Genomic DNA, 25,368 nt, shown 5'->3' with positions numbered 1-25,368 from the left:
TAACAAATTGCTGAGGTTAGATCATTTTTGGCAATGATGGCAATGCCGTGTCATTCAACCTTATTTTGTCCAAGAACAAAAAGCCACTGTGGGAAGGGAGTCTGTGACCAGATTGCAAACTGTATGCATCAAGGAGACAGGCCACAGAATTCAACCTTGTTGTACCCAATTATCCTAACACTTATATCTATGGTAGGCAGTACTTATGGGTGCGTGGGAGGCCAGATGTGGGTGAAGGGTAAGGAGACCAAGCATCCTGCTTTCTGGCCTTTGGTTCTGAATCTTGAGGATTCTTCCCCACCAGGGAGTCCAAAGCTTTGGAAAGGAAGCCCATGGCATGGTGTTTCACTCAGCAAATATTTATGAGAAACTAATAGGAGTCCAGTCCCATGCCGGATGCCAGCTATACACAGTGTTGAATGAATTAGTTGTTGTCTCTGCTCCCATGCAGCTTACATTCTACGGGGGGCGAGGGGATGAGCAGGTAAATACATATGTACTCAATTATAGACTGTGAACTGCTAATAGGATCTGGGATTGCTAGTAATTAGAAAAAGAGTGTAATTAACTTGGGTGATCTGAGGAGGTGTAAGGATCTGGGACTCGAGGCTAAGACTTGGAGCATGGCAAGGAGGCCATCACAAGAGGTCCTGGGAGTTGTGCATTTCTGATGGTAGAGATTGTGTGCATCGACGCACATGCCAGTACGCTAAGGCGTGAAAAAGTTGGCCTGTTCTAGGAGCTAAAAGAACATGGAAGGATCTTCCAGTGGGAAGTTTGTGAGCTTGAGACTGAGGTGAGACTGAGGTGGGTTGGAGAGTTTGGGCCATCTACACGGGATCCTGTAGTTCACGATAGAAGATCTATCTTCTGATATGAATGGAAGGCAGAGGTGTTCAGTGCTTTTGATCAGGAGACTGGCAAGTGAAGTGACCCTTCTGACTTGATAGAATATTACTCTGGCTCTCCCTGGAGCAGAGACATGAGGTATGCAAGAATAAAAGCAGGGAAAAGTCCAGCCGTTGCAGTAGGATATCAGCAGTAGAGGTGGTGAGGGATGGGTGGATTCCAGAAGGACATTGCCGGTGAATCAACAGGATTTACTGGTTGGGTTGGACGTAAGGTGATGAAAGGTAGCGTCGAGGTTGATGGCTAGCAAGCTGATTGGAGGAATTGGCTGCTTGGTGGTGCCTTTTATAGGTTAGTAACTCGGTACTTTGGCTTTGAATGCCTGGGTAGTTTCCATGCGAGGGTTTACCGGGTCTTAGAGGTTGCCTCATTTATGCATTCTAATAAAACCCTTGGCTTTTATTCTCATACCTCATAATACTTGAACTGGTTAATTTCTTACTTTCAAATATTTTTTTCCTATTTTGTTTTATTTTTAAAATGTTCCTGGGGCTCTCTCTATCTTAATTTTCTTGGTCTGTGGGGGCTTTGGTCACAATATTTTATTCCACTAATATCTTTTTCTTAGTTTTTATTTGCTACATTTTATCTAGTTTTCATTGATTATATTACATTTCTTTTTATTCTTGGAATCTACTTTTATATTGTACTTTTTACTGCTTCAAGTATGCTCTCATTTCTTTCAGCTTATTTCATCCTTTGGTTATTAGGGTATTATTTCTTATCTATGATCGCACTTTGCCTTATTAAGGTGGGTAAGGTAAGTGGTCATTTCACGAATGACTTTTGCATTAGTTCACCTTCTGAATAAGAGCACTACATACTTACCCTCTGGTTTTGCTCTGAAACAGACCTATCCTTTAACAGATGGCCTCTATTTACAGCCATTTACTTTTGTGCTTCAGGGAGGCAAATAGGAGATACACAAGTCAGAACCTTAGAGCAGAAGTTTGCCTTCCCTGATGGCATAAATGAAAGGCTGAAACGGTCTAGGGGACCTAAGACATGATCTAAAAATTGTGTTCTTTATCATCCACCATCACTGAACATCAGGCAAAATTTGTAATGTATATTATCATGGTGTGTGGGGTAAGAGTAAAATTTATAGGAATAACAGTACAATAGGCATTATTTATTGAGTACTTACTATGTTCTATATTAAACTGTGGCTTAAGATGTTAGCAATATGCTTTATTCTCATAGCATGCTTTAGAAGTAGATATCAAAATATATATATTATATATATGAATAAAATATATATGTATATATATATATATTTTTTTTTTTTTAAAAAAATGGAAAAAATGAAGTTCTGTGAAGAAAAGTATAGACTTTGGAGCCAGGTAGATCTAATGTGAACCTTGACCCTGACAACTGTTAGCTATGGGGCAATCTTGAACAAGTACTCTTGTGACACACTTTTCTAAACTCTTCGAGTTTCAGTTTCCCTATTTTAAAACTTAGGATTTTAAAGAATGTTTTGCAGAGATGCAGTAAAGATTAAATGGGTAATACTTACAGTGCACATGGTCATGATTAATGGGAAGTTCTCAATAGCCTGATGACTGGAGGCTTCACTTAGGGCCATTGCTCGAACCCCTCCCTCCCACACTCCTTAAGACCTGTCCTCCTGGCATTGTCCTACCCCTGTAACAGCCAAGATTCACAAGTGATGAATCATGGGAGCATTAAATCTTTGGGAAAATCCCAAGCTTGCTTTCTTTGGAGGCCACAGAGGCCTAGACAAAGGGAGATGACAGAGGAGTACCAGGCTTTGTTCTCAGTCCAGATTTAGAGACCTGAGTTTTATTCATCCTTCTGACCTGCCTATGCAATTAGTTCCTCAGTGTCCTTCTCCCAAGAGAAGAAATTTCTGGCAAGGAGAGTTCCTAAAGGAATGGGGAAGGAGTCAAAAATAGCTATTTGAAATCTCTCTGGACAAGGCTATTATTTCTACCCTGTTTTACTTCTTTTCTTAATTCTTATAGCTGAAAAAATTCTTAAATTTTGAACAGTACCTGGGAGTTTACGCCAGGCTCCAACTCACATCTATGTTATCCTCATCCTATCTCTATCTCTCGTCTCTGTCTCTATAACCCAATGTAAATCTGTCTCTCTCCATCATCTGTCCAACTATCCACCCATATGTATGTATACCTGTATCTATGTATGTATGTGTTTTTCCACCATTTATACAAATCAAAGGTTATTGGTTGAAATAAGGTAGATATTTATTTGCCTCTCAACTGAGTTTGAGCTGGTAGTGGCCCAATGGTATAGATGGTCTCTGCTCCATGAGTGATTTTTACCTTATTGTACCTCCCTTCCGGGCAAGTCCTCACTTCCTGGTAGAAATGGCTCACCTTCATTACACTTTTTCTGGCGTGTTAAAAGGTAAAAACAGTAAGTATAGAGTGAGCTGTTTGCTTTTAAGCGTCTGGCCTAGAATCTGTACGCATCACTTGTGTTCACATCTCGCTGGCAAGGTCTCACTCAAACCCATGGCTACATTTATCTGCACAGGAGGCTGAGGAAAACAGTCTTTCGCTGTAAGCTGTGTGTAAATGAACTTCAGAGGATTCTCTGACGAAAAAAGGAGAATAGATAGTGACAGTGGAGTGGAGGTAATTAATATTCTCTCCTCACCAATAATAGGAGGAGGATAGTCCCACAATAAGGAGGTCACTGCTGTTGATTTAAGAAAGAAAACAGCTGACAATGAGGCTTTCAAAACAGATCTTTGGAATTAGACTCAGTGGAAAATCTATTACTTCTACTAGTCTGCTGAAAACAACAAAAATAAACAAATATGATTCTCATTCCCAAGGCTCTATGTGTGCCTGGTACTATGCTAAGCATGTCACATGCCTTCCCTCATTTATTTCTTACAACTCTACCCAATAGAGTATTTCCCCCTTCATTTTATAGCTAAGAAAACTGAGGTTTTGAGGGCTTAAGTAACTTGCCCAAGCTGCACACCCAATTAAGTAGCAGAGACAGGATTTAATATGTGGCCGAATCCAGAGTTTTAACTCCAGCAGATCAGCCTTTCCAACATACCTTGTTACCCACGCGATTCACTTCCTTTCACCCTAGGCTTTCAGAAACATTCTCATATATCCTCTTGCGCTGAAGACACGTAATAAATGGACTCAAATGGCGAGTGGCTCCAGTAGAAAGAAAGGAATCATGTGATTCATGGCTGGTGGGCTGGTTACTTTCTGTTTTCCCTTCCAGATCCATTCCCTCCCTTTCACTAGCCTGTTCTGAGCCAAAGAAAGGCAAACTTGGCAGATGCCCCCACACAGAATATTCTGCCTTCTGACTTCAGTCAGGGGGAGGCTAAGGGGAAAATCTGAGTGAGGCTGGATGGAGAGGCTGTCTATGTTCTCAGCCCCCTTCCCATGGCTATCGCTTTTGTTAGACTCTGTCATGTAATACCTTCTTCAAGATTGCTAGACCTAGGATTAGTTACAATTTAGTTTTTGCCCATCCCCATCCCCAGTGTTTCACCAAGTGAAGTGTTTGCTTAATGTTGTCCACACTTCTGTGGATTATCCTTTCATTAAGTGCTCCTCAATTAAACTCTGGGAATCCACGTTTCCTGCTGGGATCTGAAAAGATGCACTAGGTTATTCTTATGAGTTTAAAAAGAACCATTATTAGAAAACTCATGACTCTTTAGCATTATAGTACCTTATAAAAATGGGACATCTCTTTGATTTCATAACCCTGAACTTCAGGACAATGCAGAGAAGTCTTTCTGGGTAGCAATTAGGTAGGGGTGATTATTTCACTAAGCTCATAATAAGAAAGATAGAGTAATTTTTATTGAATAAATAAGCTTCAGTGATGAATCTTCAGTAGACTGTCCATGTCTAAATATCCTGAGATCCCCTCTGGGATTTAGGCCTATTTAAGTAGGAGCTCCCTCCTATTAATGGAATTATAATTGACATTTTGATCAACTAATTATATTTCTCAATTCCCCTCACCATGTGAATCTTTCTCATATATTTTTCCTGCTGAGTGATTAAATATCCATGTTATCCAAGAAAAATAATCAACTCAGTTTTTTTTCAGTAATATTATTCACTGACTGTCCTTAGTTTCTGACTTTCCAGAGAATCCTAGCTGAAAGCTAGTTAAATCTCTCATAATAAAGAATACTTCAGCAATTCTACAACTTAGCTAGAACGTCCTCAAATTTCATATCACCTTTTCTTTTCCTTTTTTTTTAAAATTTAAATTCAATTAGCCAACATATAGTACCTCATTAGTTTCAGAGGTAGTTTTCAACAATTCAAACAATTCATCAGTTGCATATAACACCTAGTGCTCTTTATATCACATGCAACTGTTCTTTTTAATAAGTCACTTTCATCCCAGTTTGTATGACACTCCACCTCATTTTTTTTTTTTTTAATTACATTCTCTTTACTTTATGGTGGTATCATCCAAAAACTAGGTAATAATCTTGTTGGTCTCCACTTTTCTTTTATTATTTACTGACTCTAGATAGGAAATGTTTGCAGACCAAATTTTGTACACTCAAAATTAACCTTAAATTAAAATATTTCCAAAAGACTTCAATAATAATAACTATTATTATTGTAATAGACACCTACCATTTATTGAATTCCTATTGTATGTCATACAGTGTTCTGGACTTCTATATCAACTCATGTAATCTTTACAATGACACTATAAACATAATTATACCCCATTTACAAATAAGAAAACTGAATCTTAAAGAGTTTACCTTATTTGTCTAAGTTAAATTAATTTGTAAGTGGGGGCACTAGAATTGAATCTGGAGTCTTATTCAAAAAAACCTTTGGTTGTGAACATTTACAACTGGGACTACATCAAACCAAAAAGCCTCTGCACAGCAAAGGAAACCATCAACAAAATGAAAAGGCAACCTACCAAACGAGAGAAAATATTTGCCAATCATATATCGGATCAAAGATGAATACCCCGAAATGTAATGAACTCATACAACTGGGGAGCCTGGGTGGCTCAGTGGGTTGTCTCTGCCTTTGGCTCGGGTCATGGTCTTGGGGTCCTGGGATTGAGCCCCGCATTGGGCTCTCTGCTCAGCAGGGAACCTGCTTCCACACCCCCTTCCCCGTTTCTCTGCCTACTTGTGATCTCTCTCTGTCAAGTAAATAAATAAAATCTAAAAAAAAAAAAAAAAAGAAAACTTCATACAACTAAATAGCAAAAAGATGAGCAATCCAAGTGAAAAATGGGCAGATGATCTGAGTGGAAAATTTTTTTTTTCAAAGAAGACATACAGAGGGTCAATAGGTCCATGAAAAGTTGCTTAACATTACTAGTTTTCAGGAAAATGCAAATATAAACCACAATGAGATATCCCCTCACACCTGTTAGAATGGCTATAATCAAAGAGTCAAGAATTAACAAGGGTTAGAGAGGACGTAGATATAAGGGAACACTTGTGCATTCTTGGAGGGAAAGTGAATTGGTGCGGCCCCTGTGGAAGATAGTATGGAAGTTTCCCACAAAATTGTAATTAGAACTACCATATGATCCAGCAATTTCACTTCTGGGTACTTATATAAAGAAAATAAAAGCACTAATTCAAGATTTATGTACCCCCATGTTCACTGCAGCAAAGTTTTCAATAGCCATGATATGGCTATCCACTGTTCATCAGTGGATGAATGGATAAAGAAATTGTGATACACATAGATGTTATATGTATATGTATAATTCAGCCATAAGAAGGAATGACATCCTGTCATTTCTGACAACACGGATGGAATGGAGGGCATCATGGTAATCAGTGAAGTCAGACAGACAAAGACAAATACTGTATGACCTTACTTATTTGCAGAATCTAAAGCAGAAACAAAAAAACAATGGGTTCATAGCTAGAAAGAACAGATTGGTGGTTGATAGTAAGGCAACAAGAAGGAAAAATAGGTGAAGAGGGTCAAAAGGTACAAACTTCCAGTTATAAAAAACTGATGGGGCTGTGAGGTGCAGGGTAGTACCTATCGCTAACAATACCGCGTTGTGTATTTGAAGGCTTCTAAGAGAGTAGATCTTAAAAGTTCTCATTACTAGAGAAAATGTGTACCTATGTGCTGTGGTGGACGTTAACCAGACTTATCGTGGTGATCATTTTGCAAACATATACAGATATTTAATCATTATTTTGTATACCTTAAACTAGGAAAATGTTATGTGTCAATTGTATCTGAATTAAAAAAAAAAAAAACTTTTGGTGAACTTCAGTCACTGCATTCTAAAAATCAGTTTATGCAGAGAATTTTGTGACACAGTAGACAATAGTCTTAAGTCTATTAAATAAAATAGTCTTCTGGCATCTAGCTTAGCCCCCAATACTATTTTTTTTTTTTTAGATTTTATTTATTTATTTGGCAGACAGAGATTACAAGCAGGCAGAGAGGCAGACAGAGAGAGAGAGGGGGGAAGCAGGCTCCCTGCTGAGCAGAGAGCCCGATGCTGGACTCGATCCCAGGACCCTGGGATCACGACCTGAGCAGAAGGCAGAGGCTTTAACCTGCTGAGCCATCTAGGTGCCCCGTTATCTTCTTCTTCTTCTTTTTTTTTTTTTTTCTTTTTTAACCTAGTGACTTGATGTCACTTTTATATAATTTGATATTAATGTTAAAGGAACAAGAACACATAAATAAATAAAGGCACAAACGAAATAGACTTTTGAATAGAAAAGAGAACAATATATCCCCGTGATCATCTACTTGGATGATATGGCTTTATTATAAAAATATCAAAATTGGCCCCCACGAGAAATTGTTCTTTATAGCTACACTGGGAAAAAAAAAAAAAAAGTGGCTAGGCATTAATTACCCCAAACCTAAATCACTGTCTTCGACAGGCATTTTTCAAAACCCCAAAGTCCATATTATATAATCACACAAAACAAGTCCACTAGTTTACAGTCGATTTTGCAGTTTCTTCTTCCTGCCAGGGACATAGGAAGACGGTGCTCTTTAGAGATTCTCTATGGAGGTTTTACTGTGTTTATAAGACACTGGAGGGATACCACTACACCTGCTTTAAACATTTTCCAGCTCTAAGTGTTTGGTGTAGAACTCCAGGGTCTCAGTGGAGTTTGCTCATGTCCTGGAGATGATCCAGAGCTGATTCCTGAAGTAAATTCTGCCATTGTCAGCAGGGCTCAGGTGGCCTGTCTCCAGGGTTGATGTAACCTCCCGTTCTGGTGGGCACGGCAGCCCCAGAAACAAAACATTTATTGAGAGCATCCTTTGACAGTCACCGTGCTAGGTGCTGGTTGAGCTTCTTGAATGCCAGCCCTGCCATCTGCTCTCCTGATTACACAGCAGAAAGATCCTTTAGCAACTGACACTAGGCAGTCCTAGCCTCCCTATTTTCATCAGACGGTAGCCTCCAGGGGTTGGCTCTTCGCTTCCCATCAAGTGCCCGGCTGAAAGAAGCGATGGTTAGGGGAAAGCATTTGTACCGTGTTCATTCCTCTCACTCCTCGAGGGGTCTGGCATTCTATCATCAACCCAAATCAGCTTGCCCATTTACCTTCACCAACGTGCATTTCGATTTATGTCTTTGCTTTTCTGTCCTTCTTAAATCAGCCGTCGTGATAAGGAACAGCCATTTGGAATTTAATGCTGTGTTTACTCCAAAATGGCTGATGACATTCATGTGGAAAATCCTTACTGAGTGCTCTGGTGCCCCACACAAAGCACTGGGTCCCTGAAGAAGTTGCAGCCCCTGTCATCACTGCTGGGCTCACTGTGCAGTGGGACATAATGTGGTCTGAGAGCCCAGAGGAAGGAGTACTGATTTTTGTCTGGGAAAATCAAAGAAGCTTCATGGATAGGGTAACATCGTGATGGGTTTGGAAGGACGTCGAGAAGTTTTCCAGGACAGTGTGGGAAGGATAGAAGAAATGTTGGGCAAAGGTACAGAACACATGTATTGGCATATTATCTCATGGAAGGACCTGGTATGTCCAGGAGAAGGAGAGAGATTCAGAGTATCATGAGTATATGGTATTAAAGGACAGGGTTGGGAGGGCTGGGACCATCAGATCTTAGAGGTTTTTTCAACCATGCAGAGGAGTTTGGGTTTCAGCCCCATCACCAGAAGATACTCCAGCAAGCAATGTAAGGTGTTCAGTAGAACAGGGAGAAATACATGACAGGGAGGTAGTTAAGCAAAAGGCAAAAGGAATCTTTTGCTTGAAGCCAGCAAGAAGGATGAAAACTTGCCCTGTTTGTGTCAGGAGCCATTGTCTGTGCTGGTATTTATTTGGAAATTGTTTTTATGGTTAATAAAAAAGCAGGGATATTATTTATTATAGTAACCAGATCATCTAAATTATAGTAAGGCATTGAGTTGTTTGGTGACTATGCTAAGAAAAACTTTGTTTCAACCCAGGAGCTGGCTTAGAATTAAATTAAAGGCTCAATCCTAGCTATCATTTTAAAATGTATTTAGAATATTTCTCATGTCCTAAATTTTTATTCAAGTTTTATTTTATTATATCATTGTGTGGATCTTTTATTGTGGGCAACCTTCTTAGCAAGATGAAGTGGTCTGTGAATAAATGTAAATAGAAAACAAAACAAAATAATATATAATATATAAGCATAACACACAATATGCTGATACATATGTGTGTATGTGTGTGTGTATCTTAAAAGTTGTGTTTGGTTTTGGTTAATGAGAACATTATTTTAGTTCTTCTGGACATCTCGGAAATAGGTCAGTGGTTTCCAAACATGGTTGTTCAATGTGGAATTGCAGAGCCTGGATATCAGCATGGAAATATATCACCCCAGAGACAGCTAAAATCTATATGTGTGATTTTAATTAATTCTTCAGAAAAAAATACTTGTTTGTGTTTGTTTATTTTGGTTTTTGGTGATGATGTTTGGAAACCCTTGATCTACAACTCTTCACAGAGATCTGGAAGAGTATGAATCCAAGCTGGCTTACACCAACTTTATCTTCTCCTGGGCTTATTGGTAAAATAGATGGCTTACACTGTGGCCTGATATCTTCCCTCTGTTTCTTCCAGGGCACCAATCCAAAATACTATGTGGAATCTGATAGCATGTTTCATGGAACGTCGTTTTTCTTATTTTGGATCAAAGGAAATGGTGACCACTGAAAGTCATGTACATATGATAATTGGTTGCCTTATTGCCCTAATTAATTTCCTTCCTTCCTTCCATCTATGTGCTCAATTACCTATTCTTTTTCATAAAGATAACAACTTAATCATTACTTTACAGAGTTTTCCCTAATCTTGTTGATTAGGTTAATCACACATTTCTATATATACTTTTACAACATCTTGTACTGACATCTCTTTTGTGGGTATTTATGACAGTTACAAACTTACATTTTTTGTGTGATCTTTTGTTCACCATCTGTCTCCTCCAAAAGATTTTAGGTTACCTCAGGAACAGGGAGCCTTTTTGTTTGTTTATTGTTTAGATCTCTAACTCTTAGCACAGTGCCTAACCCACCATGGAGGCTCCAAATTGTGTCAAATGCGGAGATAAGTGAGTGAACACGAGTTTCAGTGAGTATGGTGGCACACTTTTGCAAATTCATGGATCAAAAATGGTGGGTGAGCGTCTGGCAGTCCTCATCAGCAAGGGGCTGATATCTTTTCTCAACTTGTTCTTGTTCCTTGAACATGTGAGTCTCTTTTTGGTGACTTATATGAGAAACGATTATGGAGACTGTCTTATTTTAGTGTGAGGAACTTGTTACATGTAAAATAAAGTGGTTTCTTCACTTGTCATAGCTCACTGCTCAGAATTTTAAGGTGGGAAGAATTTGAGAATAGAGCTAATTTCGTGTATTGAAGTTGATAATGAGCTAACTTTTTTTTCCTGGAATATGCAGTGTTTTTGAAATAACCAAATAAGGCATGACACTGACATAAGAACGGAACTGGGATGTTTCTCAGGTTTTCCAGCACATTTAAATGGATTGTTTAAAGTCATTGCAGTGAAAGCTTGCACTTGCTTGATTTTCTTGGGCACCTTGTCAACAGCGAATCCCAATCATAGACCATCATGTTCCTCAGACTAAAATTTATCTGTAGCATTTCTTCAATTAATAAATTCTGTCACTGACCAGGCATCATGGAAAGAGTGCAGGCTTAGGAGGCAGGGGGACCTGAATTCAAGATCTGGCCAGGCTTTGTGTTAATGAACTAAAAGGTACTGGCCATGCTCTTTATTTTCTTCAAGCTTTACTTTCTTTATTTTAAAAAATGAGATAATAATGCTTACTTTGCCCTGATGATGAAAAGAGCCAGCGTCTCTAAAGCACCCAGCACCTTCCTGTGGTCATTAATTTCAAGATTGTATTAATTTTCAGAAAAAAAATTCTGAATCAATTGGAAAAATACATTAGAAATATTCCCATTGGTGTCCTGGAAGTCCTGGTAATCTATGCCAAGGAACAGAAAGAATAGTTAATTGCTACTTTCCACTTGCGTGGAACTGAATGGTAGACTTACATTTTAAAAGCTAACCAACTCACACGTGATACTCTTAGCCAAATACCAGCGGGGAAAGAGTGTTCCTTAAGAGTGTCAGCACTTACCAAAATACACTCTCTTTTTTGGACACAAAAGTGTTTTTATAAACCAAGTAATAATTAGAATGTTTTTGAGGGAATGAGACCTTTGGAACAGCAAAATGCAGTGCAGAGCCCCATAGGTGGAGAGATAGCCTGAGAAATGTTCCAAGCCTCAGGATGGGAGGAATCTCATTTTTTCCCGAGACTTGCCAGCGAAGCTGAGATCCCCATCCTGCTGCTGCTTCGGAGCAGAGAGGACGGCGACTTTGTTGTCCTGTCTTGTAAAAGCTTGCACTTAGGTTCATCAAGGACAGGGTCAGGAGGAGGTTGGGGACACAGGACCCAGCAGGGAAGCAGGGGATTTTGACTACTGTTTCTGCTCAGTACTTGGCAAAAGAGCAGAGCGCCCATTCCGAGGAAATGGTCTGAGGGCCAGCCAGGTGGTCTTGTGGACGGATGCCATGTTGAGTAGCGGCCGTGGAGAGAGGAATAGAGTACTCAGCTCCCCGGTCTTAGGTACAGAGCAGAATTTTTCCCACCTTCAGCACTTAGTATACTGGCTATGCACCAGACCCCAGGTGTGTCTTGAAGAGCAGTGACTATCATGCATTTAGGTATATCGCTTAATGTGAGCAAAGCCGGTGTTTCTATTGAAACGCAGAATCTGCTCTTGTATTATTGATGGTGCTGGAATTATTTGGCTGAGGAAGGGCAAATTTCATGTATTGATGGGTAATGAGAAAGCCCTTTGCAGGGCAAATTTCATGTATTGATGGGTAATGAGAATGCCTATGCATTGTATTCTAAACAACTAAGGCTCCGCTGACGGCTGAGATAAGAAAAGTGCTGGAAAGCAGATGCGTGATAGCTTCTCTGGTACATTCATTTTGTCTGGGGTCATTGTGGTGCATGTGCTTTCATTGAAGAAAAATGAGTCATATATTCTCCTTGCTGAATTCGTTCATGGACCAGATTCCCCAGGAGCTTTTTCCATTTTAGCGCGTAGCTGACTCCTTTAAAGAAATAGAATGCAGCCAAAGTAAAATAGTGCCAGTTATTGCTATGATTTAGAACTCCATGTTTCGTTCGGTGCTTTTGTTACCTTGGTTGCCACTGTAGCTATGTCTGTCTGTACTCCTGGCCAAGCCACCCCCAATGGAAACAAAATAAGCTGACCTAAATACATTGTCTGTAGCCCTGGGTATTCATTCATAGTACTTTTTCATATATCAAGTTGACATTTCTGATGGTGATTCAGATGACATGAATTTTATAAGATAAACTGAAGTAAAATAAAATCCAGAACTCAAGGCTCCTCTACATCAGTATGAAAATTGCCTACACTGTCTTAGAAACCCCCCTTCAGCTTCAGGGTCCGGATCAAACGCCGCTAACCTCAGAATGCCCTCTCTGCCCTCAATAAGCAGATCCTTTCCCCCATGTTAGGGTTTCCTCACTGACCTTCTCCGCACTGTCCACTTGACAATTTTCTTTTCCGTTCTACATTGTGGCTAGCTTTGTTGGGTGTTTGCATAAAAACCTATTGTAACCTTCTTATGAACAAAGAGCTTTAAAGAATTTTTAAGTGAGTCTTTGTGTTTTCTGCCCTGCCCAGCACGGATTGAGTCCAAGAACTACTTACTGTGTGATGCTATTTTTCCTGCTCTTGTTGATTAATCAAAAATTGTTTCAACCTCTCTTCTGTGCCAGCAATTGTTATTCTGTGCCAGGGAGATGTGGTGAACAAGGCATACATGGTCTCTGCCTTTGATCAGAAGTAATTTCCTTCCTTCTCTATGCCTCTACTTTGGGAAATCGAGTAGGAGAATGTAAGAGGCTGGACAGGAAAGGAGAAAAGAAGAAACACTGTGAGTTTGTTGGAAAGCACAAACGTTGCCCCTGTTCTCCTTTTCATGGTCAAGTTTGGGACTGGCTCAGGTTTGCATTCAGATTTCTCCTGCTCTGAATCCTTTCTGGAGTTCCATATGGCACCGTTTCCTTCCATGTTGCAGGCTGAGTCCTCTGGTATTTCTCAGTCCCTGGGACTTTGGAGCCAGGCCTCTGGGAATGGACCTCTCAGAACCCAACCTAGGGTTGGGGTTAGGGCCTAGGAACATGGAAGGTCCGACCAGCCGGCTTTGTGGTGATCTTCCCAGAGGGCCGAGTTGAAGGCATGGGTTAGGGTGAGTGTCAGGCTTAGGATTTGTGTCAAGGGGGCTGTTGAAAGTGTCGGTTCTCTGGGATTGGCTCAAGTTTGCTCTGAATCGTTTCTGGAGTCCCAAATGGCACGGTGTCCTTCTGGGTGGAGCGAGTCCCCTGCTTGTGCTCAAATTCCCATTCTGAATGCTTTCTGCCTGGTCCTGGAATTGTTGCTTAATCTCACTGAGGCTCACTTTGTGCTCTCAGTAGAGTCTACCACTTCCAATCAGATGGTGTTGGATGCCTGGTTCATAATGTGTGCTTAATTAGTGTCAGTGTTATTAATTTCATTATTACTATTAGCTGCTGCTATCTTTACACGAATGGCTCTAAGGGTTATGTCAGCACTGATGGGAATAGGGTGGAGACAGCCGCAGCTGGGAATTTGCTCAATGGTCTCCTTTCCCAGGTGGCACAGCGGCCTTCAGGCCCTCTGAACAACTCCGCGGGTGTGCCAGAACCTTCCATGTGTGGACCTAATCTGACAGTTGGGGGCTTCCTGGCTCTCACCTCCTGCTGGCAGTCTTCCTTTGGCTTCCACTAAACCTTAACAAATGGGAGAATATGTGAAGGGAAGAAGAAATTTACTCCCCAATTTGGCCTCCTGGTTGTAAGTTTACTTAGACCTGAAGGGAAGAATGGTGTTCAATATCTGTGGGTTAAGCTATCTCCTGGCTAGAACTTTGTTTCCTCCAATACTAACAAAATGGATTTTCTCCCCCCCCCAACCCTTTCTTGTTAATAGGGTGCTGAGAAAATTTTGTCAATGAATGAATCAGGAGAACTGCAAGACCTCTTAACCAAAATTGAGGTAATTGTGCTTTTAGCAACTTATTTTTAGTAATCAAAATGTTAAACACATTCTGATTGTAATTGAGTTTTCCTAATTGAATTCTTCTTTCCATGTTCTTTCAAATATGGAACAGGATACGTGTGGCAGTTTTAATTTGATATCACCTGCTATTAGGTTTGCTCTTGCTGGAGTGACTTTGGTGTTAGCTTCTACCAACCTCATACTATTAGCTGGGAATTCCAGTCAGCGCTATTAGAGCCTAATTCATCATAATAGGCTTGTTGATGAAGTGTTTCAGAATCAGGCAATTGTTTTGAAGCACATTTACAATTTCCATTTAAATTATTTTTTCCATGGACCAGCTTATCATTTCTAAAGATTACAGGAAAATGGTTTCTCCAAAAGTACACACTTTAATTTTGTTCTAATTCTTATGATTATAGCATCAGAACAGTGATTGGTTCAAATATATAATGTATTAAATCAAAATATATAATATATCAAAAGAGGAAGCTCTCTGTTGCACTATTTTATCAGCCTGTTTCTCTCTATCGTTAGGAAAGTCATACATTTTCTTGCCCAAACTGGGACACTTTGAGAATGAAAAGGTTCTACTAATAATTGTTCTGGGCCAGCACACATGAACCAGGACATTCCCAGGTGAACTGGGCAATATGGCCACCCAGTATCTATATGTTAGTACTGGCTCTTCTTGCTTTAGTTTCCTTTACTGACCTCATGTCTGATTCTCTACCATTTTTTGTATTTCACTTGAAAGAGAGAACTATGTGTGGCTTCTTCCTACCATTCCTTTGGGCAAGCTGTCTAGTCTGACTAGAATGCTCTTGGCCCAACTCCTCATTTCCCTCCACCATCTTCAAGACCCACATAGAGTATCCCTTCTTCCCCCAAATCATACCTGGTCTCTCTCACCTAGGAATTCCGATAACCCTCTTTTTGTTGGATGCTTATCGATTTTTTTTTCTTTTTGCTTTTGTATTACTTTTCTATGGCTATTTGGCTCATGTCCCAAATGAACTATGTGTTCCTTGGTTTTAGGAATCATGCCTTTTTCATACTGTGATCTTTCCCAAAGGACAAGCATAATGAGGACAGGTACTTCATATTCTGCCACTTTTCTCAGCTTGAAAATCTGTATGGATGGATTTTTTTTTTTTCCTTTTGTCCCTATACTCGACTCCAACCCTTTGAAACCATTAATTTGGCATATCTTTTTATTTAAATGATTTAACTTGGTTAAGGTATGTTATTTTCTGTGTACATTTTTTATTTATGTAACACTGTTATGTACTGTACCAACTGTATTGCAAATTATTTTTACTAGATGCTATGTTTTTAAGGATCATCTATGTTACTGTATGAACATTTAATCCATTTCTTCTAACTACTCCAGGGTGGAAATATTTTATATCTGCATTATCCAAAGTACGAGCCACAGGCTATATATGGCTACCGAGCATTTTATAGCCACTTTTATAGTGAATAACACGGCTAGTGTGACTGAGAAACTGAAATTTTAATTTTATTTAATTTTACTTATTTAAGATTAAACTTAAATAGCCGCATGTGGCCAGTGGCTCCGTTTTGGACAGTGCCACTCCATGGTGACACCCACTATTTTTTGCATACCTACTCTTCCATTGATGGATACCTAGATGTCCTTCAACATCCTTCTCAGACAGTGAACATAGCCTTGAACATATTCCCTTAAGAACTTCTCTGGGAGTAGAAATTGCTTAAGTGTACCCTTAATTTTCCAAGTAGATGGGGCTCTGAAATGGTTCACTTTGGAGATAGTCCCTCTTGTAGAGAAAGAAGTTTAGTGTGTTGCCACATTATTTTATTTGTTTCTGCATTCTTTATTGTTTTACATTGTTCTCTAATGTACTGTTCTCTAATTATTGCTAGGGTAATAAGTGTAAATATATATTGCCTTACTGTTCTAATTTATATTTTCCTGATTACCACTGAGTTTAGGTATCTCATTTATTCTTGTTAGAGTTTGGATTTCTTGTGTGAATTGTGTATTCTTACATCTTACATCATAAGATGTTGTTTGTTTTGGTTGGTTTTCAGAAGCTCCTTCTGTATTCTAAATATTAATTTTTTGTTTATTTTAGTCATTCCCAATATTTCCTTTCCTTTCTCCAGTTTTTTTCATGATGTCCTTCATCCAATAAAAATCCTCTGATAGAATCAAATTCTTCTTCCTCATAATGAAGTAAACTTTCATCACAAAGGTATTATCCTATATCTCTTTCCATTAACTTTTTAATGTCGCACATCTAGGTCTTCATTCATATGGAATGCCTTTCATTTTCTTTTTCTTTTTCTTTCTTTCTTTCTTCCTTTTTTTTTGTGAATAAAATGATAGAAGTTTTTGAAGTGAAGATACAGAAAGAGTTCTCAGGAGTGAGAGGGGTCCTATCAGGGTTGCCCTTCATTTTCTTACTTATAATGAAATAGCTTCCCCAAATCACCTACTAAATAATCTACCATTTTTTTTTTATTGCTTTGTTGTGCCAGTTTTATACCATAGTAAATCCTCATGTACATTCGGGTCTTCGTTTGAGCTCTCTAGTCAGTTCCATTGTCTGTTCTCATTGTACCAATATAATAATGTTTTTATTTCTGTCATTTAATAGCATCTTTCAGAGCATATAGGGTAAATCTCTCTCATTACTGTTTTTGAAGATTGATGATTGGCCTAGCTGCTCATGGACTTTTGTTTTTTGTGTCTATAATCCCTTAATTAGATTGGTTAACACCATCATGCTATATATATAACCTTTCTCTCTCAACTCAAAGAATTTTAGAAAGAAGCTTTTGTCCTCCTCACTAAGTCTGTCTCCATTCTACAGATAACATAAATAAGGTGCAAATGTTTAAGATGTTTCTTGATGTTGAAAAGAATTGTATGGTACTGGCTTCTGCTGTTGTAGTTGCTATAAAGTGCTATAACTCTGTTGGGCTGCTTTTCCTGTATGGCAAAACTGGTAGAGAAATTGTGGCCATCCAAGAAAGCCCTAAACTCTTCCGGTGAAAGAGGTGAGGGCTTAAGGCACACTAACCTAGGTAAAGATACCTTCAAGAGAGATAATTGGAAGAGCCAAGAAAAGTGGCTAGGGATGCAGGATTCTGGTCTAAACCAATCTCATTCTTCAAGTTGACTTTTGGCAGTGGTAGGAATTAAATATTCATGAGGTTGGAAACATTGGAGACTTAACTATGTAGCAAGTAATATTCTTGATGTTTTACATGTATTAAGTCATTGAAACCTCACAACAGTTCTACATGTTGGGTTCTATTATTGTCCCCATTTTATTGACAAGGAAATGGAGGCACAGGAGATTAGATCACTTGCTAAAGACCTTATACATAGTGTTTGAGTCATGATTCCAGTCACCTTGACTCCAAAGCCCATGGTCTTCAGCATGAATCTATGCTTCCATGATTCTCAAATTAAGTGGCATATAGTTGTCTGTGAAATCTGATCATATGAGGTAGGACCTAAGGCTCAAGTAGACAGAGCATTACATCCAGGGAGCAGGCTAGATTTTAACATTAGGCTCTGAAACTAGGGGTGAGGCATCCTGAAAGATAGGTAAATTGGTCATAATTTTAGAGAGAAACCAGGCAAATTTTGCCAGGTTCTAGTTTGCTGTAATGTGGTACTACATGGTAGATGATGCCTGTCTTGGTCCTCATAATTCAGGTCCTAGTTTTCAGTAGTTATTCAAAATGATGGTGAGCAAAGAGGCAGAGCAGTTGCAGTTAGGCCATTAAAAATGCAGTCAACAAATAATTTAAAAGTTCCTGTTTGAAGAATCTTAGCATACATTCAGCCCAAGTGAAAACGGCTCTGGGAAGCTGAGTGAGCCTGATTCATTGATGAAGATTGTCAGTGGACTTACACATGAGGAGCTGGTCAAAGCCAGCAGAAGCCGCTGGAATATAGCAATACCTGGTATGGGTACTTGTGCTCAGTGGAGCTAAGTGCACCAGGCGCTTCTGTTCCTGAGATGAAATTTGCAGGGGATTCTCCCAGTATGAGAGTATGAGCTCCATGGGGACACAGTATGAACAGTATGTGGACACAAGATCCTTGTCTACTTTGTTTTGTTCTTTTCTTCTAGTGCCTAGAACAGGGATTGGCAAATAATAGACAATAAATATTTGTTGAGTGAAAAGATGAATAAATCCTCTTTCATCCAAGGTTTCTTTTTTGAGAAGGCAAAGCAGTTAACTGATGAAAAAGGAGAGAAAAATTATTATTTTATGTAGGATAATGCTTGGGTGAGAAGGATGAAATGAAAACACCATTTGAGTGAAATTTATTTATTTATGTATTTATGTATTTCTTTATATGAATAAACAAGCTGAAGATTAGAAGCAAAGAAGTATTTCAGGCTCCCCCTAAACAATAACCATGATGAATGGCTGATCCTGCTGGTGTCCACACAGAGAAAGCCGGGGGAGCCTTGAGATGTATTAGCAAACACCTGGTTATGGCAGATACTGAATTAAAGATTGCAGATGGTAGAGAAACTCCAAGTACGCTTTTGCCTTGCTATTTTTTTAAAAGATATGAACAAACATTCTTGTCATTTCTAATGAGATTGCCAATATAGTGTCCATTGTCTGTACTTTTTTCTTGTAAAATCTTGACTCTCCCCTGAGGGCTGGTGACTACTTATTGTTCATGAAGAACAGGGGTAAGATGTTCAGCTACAGATGGAGGATGCTATGGCTATTTTTACGGGGCATTGGAGCTGTCAGAAAGTGTTCTAACTCTCCCTGGAGAAGCATAGCTCTGGATGATCGCCTGTCCCGCTGGGGGTGCCCATTGCTTGGTCATAGACCACAGCAGCAGAACACCACCTACTCACCTGGGAAATCAGGCCATGTACTCTGCCTGCCTCTCTCTGAAATCTGAACATCTTTTTAAGTATGTTTGTGGCAGTCCATCACCATGGGTTCAAGAATCAGACTCATATGTTTAACTTACACATTTAGGATCATGAGTTACAAATTTCCTCTGTGTCTGGATTTTGTTCAGTGGCTTCTTTCTCAAGTCTGCAAAGGAGGATGCTGGAAACTTTGATTATCAGGAAAGATTGTGTCTATTATCAGCCTGATCAGACAGATCAGAGAGGTGTTTAGCAGCTACTTAGCAAGCATTTGCTGAATTAAATTGTTGAATATAGTTTAAAACAAAATACACAGACAGAGGTAAATTGTCCAGAGATGACTATATACCAAGTGTGCACTCTTTGACGATTTCTTATGTGGATAAATTCGCTTCATAGACAATCTGGATGATGAGGCTAATGGTTACAGGAACTCAGATAAATTACTTCCTCTTTGTTGGAATACTTAAAAAAGTCTTTCCAGCTCTATTAGAATAGGAATGGGCAATCTGAGGTTAAAAATAATAAATACATTCATTTCCTAATTTCAAGGAAGACATTGAAAGCCTTTGATGTTTCTGTATTAGATAAGGGGAAAATCTCTTTATGTTTCTGAATTTGAGTTTGTGCTACAAAGGAAATCTGTTTGACAACCATTGATGACCTCCACCCTTTTCTCCTTGTGTCCTTGGTCCTTTGTTGGAAACTCTGGAGTTCTTCTGTGCTTTAATTCAGATGATTGCAGTATGGAGTAGACTTATTCAAAGACCTAAGGGTGGGGTTGAGAGCTACTCTGAAGTGAACAGTGAAGTGTCTGGCTCACTGCTTTATCCCCACTGCCTCGTACAGTGCTTGGCAAGTAGACACTTAGTATTTGTGGAATGGAGGAATACATGAATGTGTCTTACTAACTGATGTCTATTTTTTTAAAGTCTCTCACCAAGTATATGTGAACAGAAATAGGTAAAATGGGGGAATGACTTCTCCCCCCTTTCTTTTTGAATTCCACCCCAAAAGGACATGCCTTTGCCCACACCACTATTCAAAGGAGGGTCATTCTGTAGACTCAGTCCTCCTTGTGCTATGCTCACCCAGGTCTTCATAGTTTCTCACTTTGCTGGGCTACAGGGCATGGAAGAGCTAATTGCTTCAAGTTCAATGTTGCTGCAGTAAACGTCTTCATTGAAAGTGGAAGTCTGCTTTGTTGCTAAGAATAATGACTATTGCTACCTTCGGCTCTCCCTTCGTCCTCCTTTCTAGATTCTACATTTGGGTTGTTTCCATTGTCCCTGTTTAGGGGACCTTTCCAGCTCTTTCAACATCTGTCCTGAGGGCAGAACCATCTCCTTAGCTTTATCTAATATATCGAATCCAAGCCAGTTCTTTTTCTTTGTTGAGACTCTTTTAAGTTGGAACCAAAGTCCAACGAAACTATAACATTATAACAAAAGTGCTCTCTGAAGGAGACAGCTAGAAATGACTGAATTATTTATTTTTATTGGAAGAACAAATGGAGTCGATTGTGCTGGGTGACTTAACCGGAATGAGATTCCTGGAGGCTAATGGAGCCGTGCGAACTCCAGACCTGCTCCCCCCCACCCCACTTCTGTTTCGGTCACAGCACGTATCATTTTAATTCTTTTTGGTTTGAGGATCCCATGTAATACATTATTGGAGACAAGCATGGATGTAAATAAAGGTTAAAAACTACTCTTAAAGAGGAAAGACTGTGGGAATTGCTCTTTTTTGGTTGTTTTCATTTAAATTTCAGTTAGTTAGCATACTGTATAATATTAGTTTCAGGCATACAATAGAGTGATTCAACACTTCCATACAACACCTGATGCTCATCACAAGTGCACTGCTTAATCCCTATCCTCTATTAATCCATTGTCCCCCTGCAACCCCCCTGATAACTATGTTTGTTCTCTATAGTTATGAGTCTGTTTCTTGGTTTGCCTCTCTTTCTCTTTTTTTCCTCAATGATCATTTGTTTTGTTTCTTAAATTCCACATATGAGTCAAATAATATGGTTTTTGTCTTTCTCTGACTTACTTTGCTTAGCCTAATACTCTCTAGCTCCATCCACATCATTGGGAATGGCAAGATTTCATTCTTTCGGATGGCTGAGTAATATTCCAATGCATATATCTTCCACATCTTCTTTATCCATTCAAGTATCAAGGGGCATTTGGGCTGTTTCCATAGTTTGGCAGTATTTGGAAGATACCTATACAAACATTTATTTGTAGTCTATCTGAAATTCAAATTAACTGGGCATCTCATCTTTTTAGTTGCAAAATTTGATAACCCTATTCTGCTTGGAACCAGACCTAGTTGTAATCTAGCATGAATAGGTGAAGTTCCGGATTCAGGGGCCCTCCAGGTCCTTTCTCTAGAACCTAGGCCAGCCCAACATTTGTTCTGACCAGTCAGGGTTCTTGCTGTACAAGTCATTATGTATTTTTAATATAAACTTCTAGCATAGCTCTAATGAATGTCAAGGGCCTATCTTCATCATATTTTTTCTAAAATTCACTAAGAACACCATTATTTACTAATTCTCTTATAATTTGCTTTTTTTCTAACTTTTTATTTTATTTTATTTTTAAAATTTTTTATTTTTTAAATTTTTTTCAGTGTACCAGAATTCATTGTTTATGCACCACACCCAGTGCTCCATGCAACACATGCCCTCCTTAATACCCACCACCAGGCTCACCCAACCCCCCACCTCCCTCCCCTCCAAAACCCTCAGTTTGTTTCTCAGAGTCCATAGTCTCTCATGTTTCATCTCCCGCTCCTGTTTCCCTCAACTCCCTTCTCCTCGCCTCCCTTCATTTCCTATCACTAGGTTTGCTTTTACTCAAAGTTGTTGGATTTTTTTCTAAAGACTTCTTAATATTATGTACAATTATTGATTCACTATACCATGTTTTGGTCAATTCTTGCACAAAGGAATAACAAAAACCTACCTAGAAAGTAATCAGATTGCTGTACACCCTTAATCTAACTTTTTGGGGGCAGTTTTGAGTCTATAATCTTGATAAAGTTCCTTGTTTGCTTCATTCAGCTTGCCAGCCACTACTTTCCATCAAAGTAATTCTGTGCCACTAAAAATGAGATAGTGCATGGATTTTGCCATCTTGATCTAATAGCTAAGTCAAACTGTGACTGCAAGTTAACTTTGCCATATAGAGAAAAGGTATATCTGAAAAAGAATCTGGGAACATACAGATTTTCAGGCAATCATGCCCTTCATGTTTGTTCTCCAAAGTGCATTCCTTAAGGTATTAATTGTGAGAGAATTATAGTTGTTTCCTGGGAAAAAGGTTATCGTAGCTGTATGAGCTGGGGAAATGGTGGATTAAACCTAGTTAATGGGTTCCTTTCATTTGGGGACTTAGTATGTGCAGTTGTGAATCTCCAGAGAATAGCCATATGTTTGTGTATATAAAATATGTTTGTCTGAGTGTGTTTCTCTGTGTGTATATAGATCATATTTCCCAATCTTATTTTATTTTATTATTTCTTTATTTTTTAAAAAAATATTTTATTTATTTATTTGACAGAGAGAGAGAGGTCACAAGTAGGCAGAGAGGCAGGCAGAGAGAGAGGGGGAAGCAGGCCCTCTGCTGAGCAGAGAGCCCCACGGAGGACTGAATCCCAGGACCCTGAGATCATGACCTGAGCTGAAGGCAGAGGCTTAATCCATTGAGCCACCCAGGCACCCCTTCCCAATCTTATTTTAGCAATTATTCCCTTCACAAAGCCAAGCTTTCAAACACTGCTGCAGACGCCTATTTTGCAAGTCAGAAGCTTGGTCTTAATTCGCTTTTCTCTCTGTATTCATTCTGTAATGACTCCTTCTTAACCTCCCCCCAGCTGATGGATACCACTAGTGGGCGCAAGCAAAGGATATGTGCTCAAAGAAGCAAATAGAAATGTGTGCGAATAATTTTCAAAATATTATCCTCAACACACTACATAGTTATTTTCATTCTAGTAGAAGGGTGTTTTATCTTTACTTGAGGTACAGTGGTGGATAGCCATTGTGGGAAGTTTTATGGACTTAGATAAATGTCTTAAGATTTCAATGTCTATTTCCTTAAATATAAAAAGAGGGTAAAGATGCCTGAATTACCTGCTTTGTTGTAGAAGGTGTCTGTATGTGTAAAGGATGAGCTTAGGGAAGGCTTATGCAATAAGGCATTTGAAGGTGCTTTTAAGAAACCAAAGCATTATTCAAATATGCAGCACAACAATAAATCTTGAGCTGACAGTGGCTCCTCCACTATTCAGCTTTTAGTTTTCTTTTCTTTCTTTTTTTTTTTTTTTAAAGATTTTATTTATTTATTTGAGAGAGAGACAGTGAGAGAGAGCATGAGCGAGGAGAAGGTCAGAGAGCGAAGCAGACTCCCCATGGAGCTGGGAGCCTGATGTGGGACTCGATCCCGGGACTCCAGGATCACGCCCTGAGCCGAAGGCAGTCGTCCAACCAACTGAGCCACCTTTCCAGACTCACTATTAGCGATACTCTTCTATAAACAAAACTAGAAAACTGTTAAGAGTTACTAAAGGGAAAGCTACAGTACTTTCCTCTAATGCAAATAACCATTTCCTGAATTGCTTGGTTTATAAATGCATGTTTTCATAAGATAGACTTCCTGGATTATGGACCCTTTCACCTAAAATGTACCAGCCTTCACGAACCGAGGTTGTGCTGTTGATGGCCATCAATGGGATAATAAGTAGAACTTCAGCAAGCTTCCCCCCCGGGTCTAATGTGCATAAATGATCGGTGATTTCAAGTCCACAGCCATATCATGCCAATATTATTTTACGACCATCCATAATACAGAACTACAGGAAGGCTGACTGAGTTGTTCATGCTAACATGTCTTCTGTCCTCCCTGTTCCTCTACAGAGAGTACAGCATCCACATGAGTGCCCCTCCTGTGGAGGCTTTGGCTTTCTTCCGTGCTCCGTCTGCCACGGGAGCAAGATGTCAGTGTTTCGAAACTGCTTTACAGACTCTTTCAAAGCTCTGAAGTGTACTGTCTGCAACGAGAATGGTCTTCAGCGCTGTAAGAGCTGTGTTGGTTAGGTGGACCTCCCACCAGGGGAGCACCTTGATTTATTAACCAAAGTCAGTTGTATGGTTTATACTTTTTTTTTTTAAGGGTCATGTTTATGGACTAATCAATAAACTTTGTTTATTGTAACTGCCGTTGTTTTGAATTTTTGCCGTGGCCATTTTCATCGATTTATTAAATAAAGGTTTGTTTCCCAACGATGTGCCATGCCCTGGGCTAGACTTTGGTTTCTGCTTGGAATTAATGGAGTGCCCAGGAGTATCCCAGGATATCCAAACTCTGATTTGCTAAATGTGTTTGATTTTTCTAAAGAGAAGACAGAATATATTTAACATTGCCTATGGCCATGTCACCCTTTTGTCTAAAATGAGTTAATCCAACTCCGGAGATGTATAATGCACTTTTGTGTGTCTCAGCTACAGAGAGGAAGATGGCTCTGGAGAGTGGAAAAGAATATAATCGTATTTATACTTAGTAGAATTTTTTAAAGCTGTAAAGCAGTCTTGGAGCTGATGACATTAATGATAGATCATTAACGTTATCGGATGGATTTCTTGGTGATGATTTAGAAGCTTCCAGAAGACTTATCTGGACTTAGTTTTTTAACGTTAGCAAAGTGGACAAAAAGAAATTTTGTTGTAAGTATTGGTTGATGCCTCCCTGTACATGTGTCTGTATCCTGATGGATTCCCTTATGAATAACTTTAATAAATCACTTGCTCAATATTTGTGAAAAGGTAATCAAAACATTTTATACTTTGACATTAAAGAAAGCTATAATCTTTATCGAATACTTTCTTATTGGTGAGGAATGGTATAAGGTATGGTTTTTATTCTCATG

The 25,368-nt window shown here is 39.2% G+C and overlaps 1 protein-coding gene across 1 annotated transcript in view; it reads left to right on the top strand.

Annotated features, from left to right (window-relative positions):
• GRXCR1 (glutaredoxin and cysteine rich domain containing 1) overlaps positions 1 to 24,599 on the top strand; it is a 130,190-nt gene extending 105,591 nt beyond the window's left edge. The window contains exons 3-4 of the mRNA XM_044224044.1: positions 14,453 to 14,518; positions 24,359 to 24,599. Of these exons, the coding sequence (XP_044079979.1) occupies positions 14,453 to 14,518; positions 24,359 to 24,538 (246 nt within the window). The 3' untranslated portion in view covers positions 24,539 to 24,599. The remainder of the gene's footprint in view (positions 1 to 14,452; positions 14,519 to 24,358) is intronic.
• The last annotated feature ends 769 nt before the right edge of the window (positions 24,600 to 25,368 follow it).

This window comes from Neovison vison, chromosome 11 (genome assembly GCF_020171115.1).
Source record: "Neovison vison isolate M4711 chromosome 11, ASM_NN_V1, whole genome shotgun sequence".
NCBI lineage: Eukaryota > Metazoa > Chordata > Mammalia > Carnivora > Mustelidae > Neogale > Neogale vison.
The sequence above is the reverse complement of the archived record's forward strand: the minus strand, read 5'-3'. Positions and strand labels throughout refer to the sequence as shown.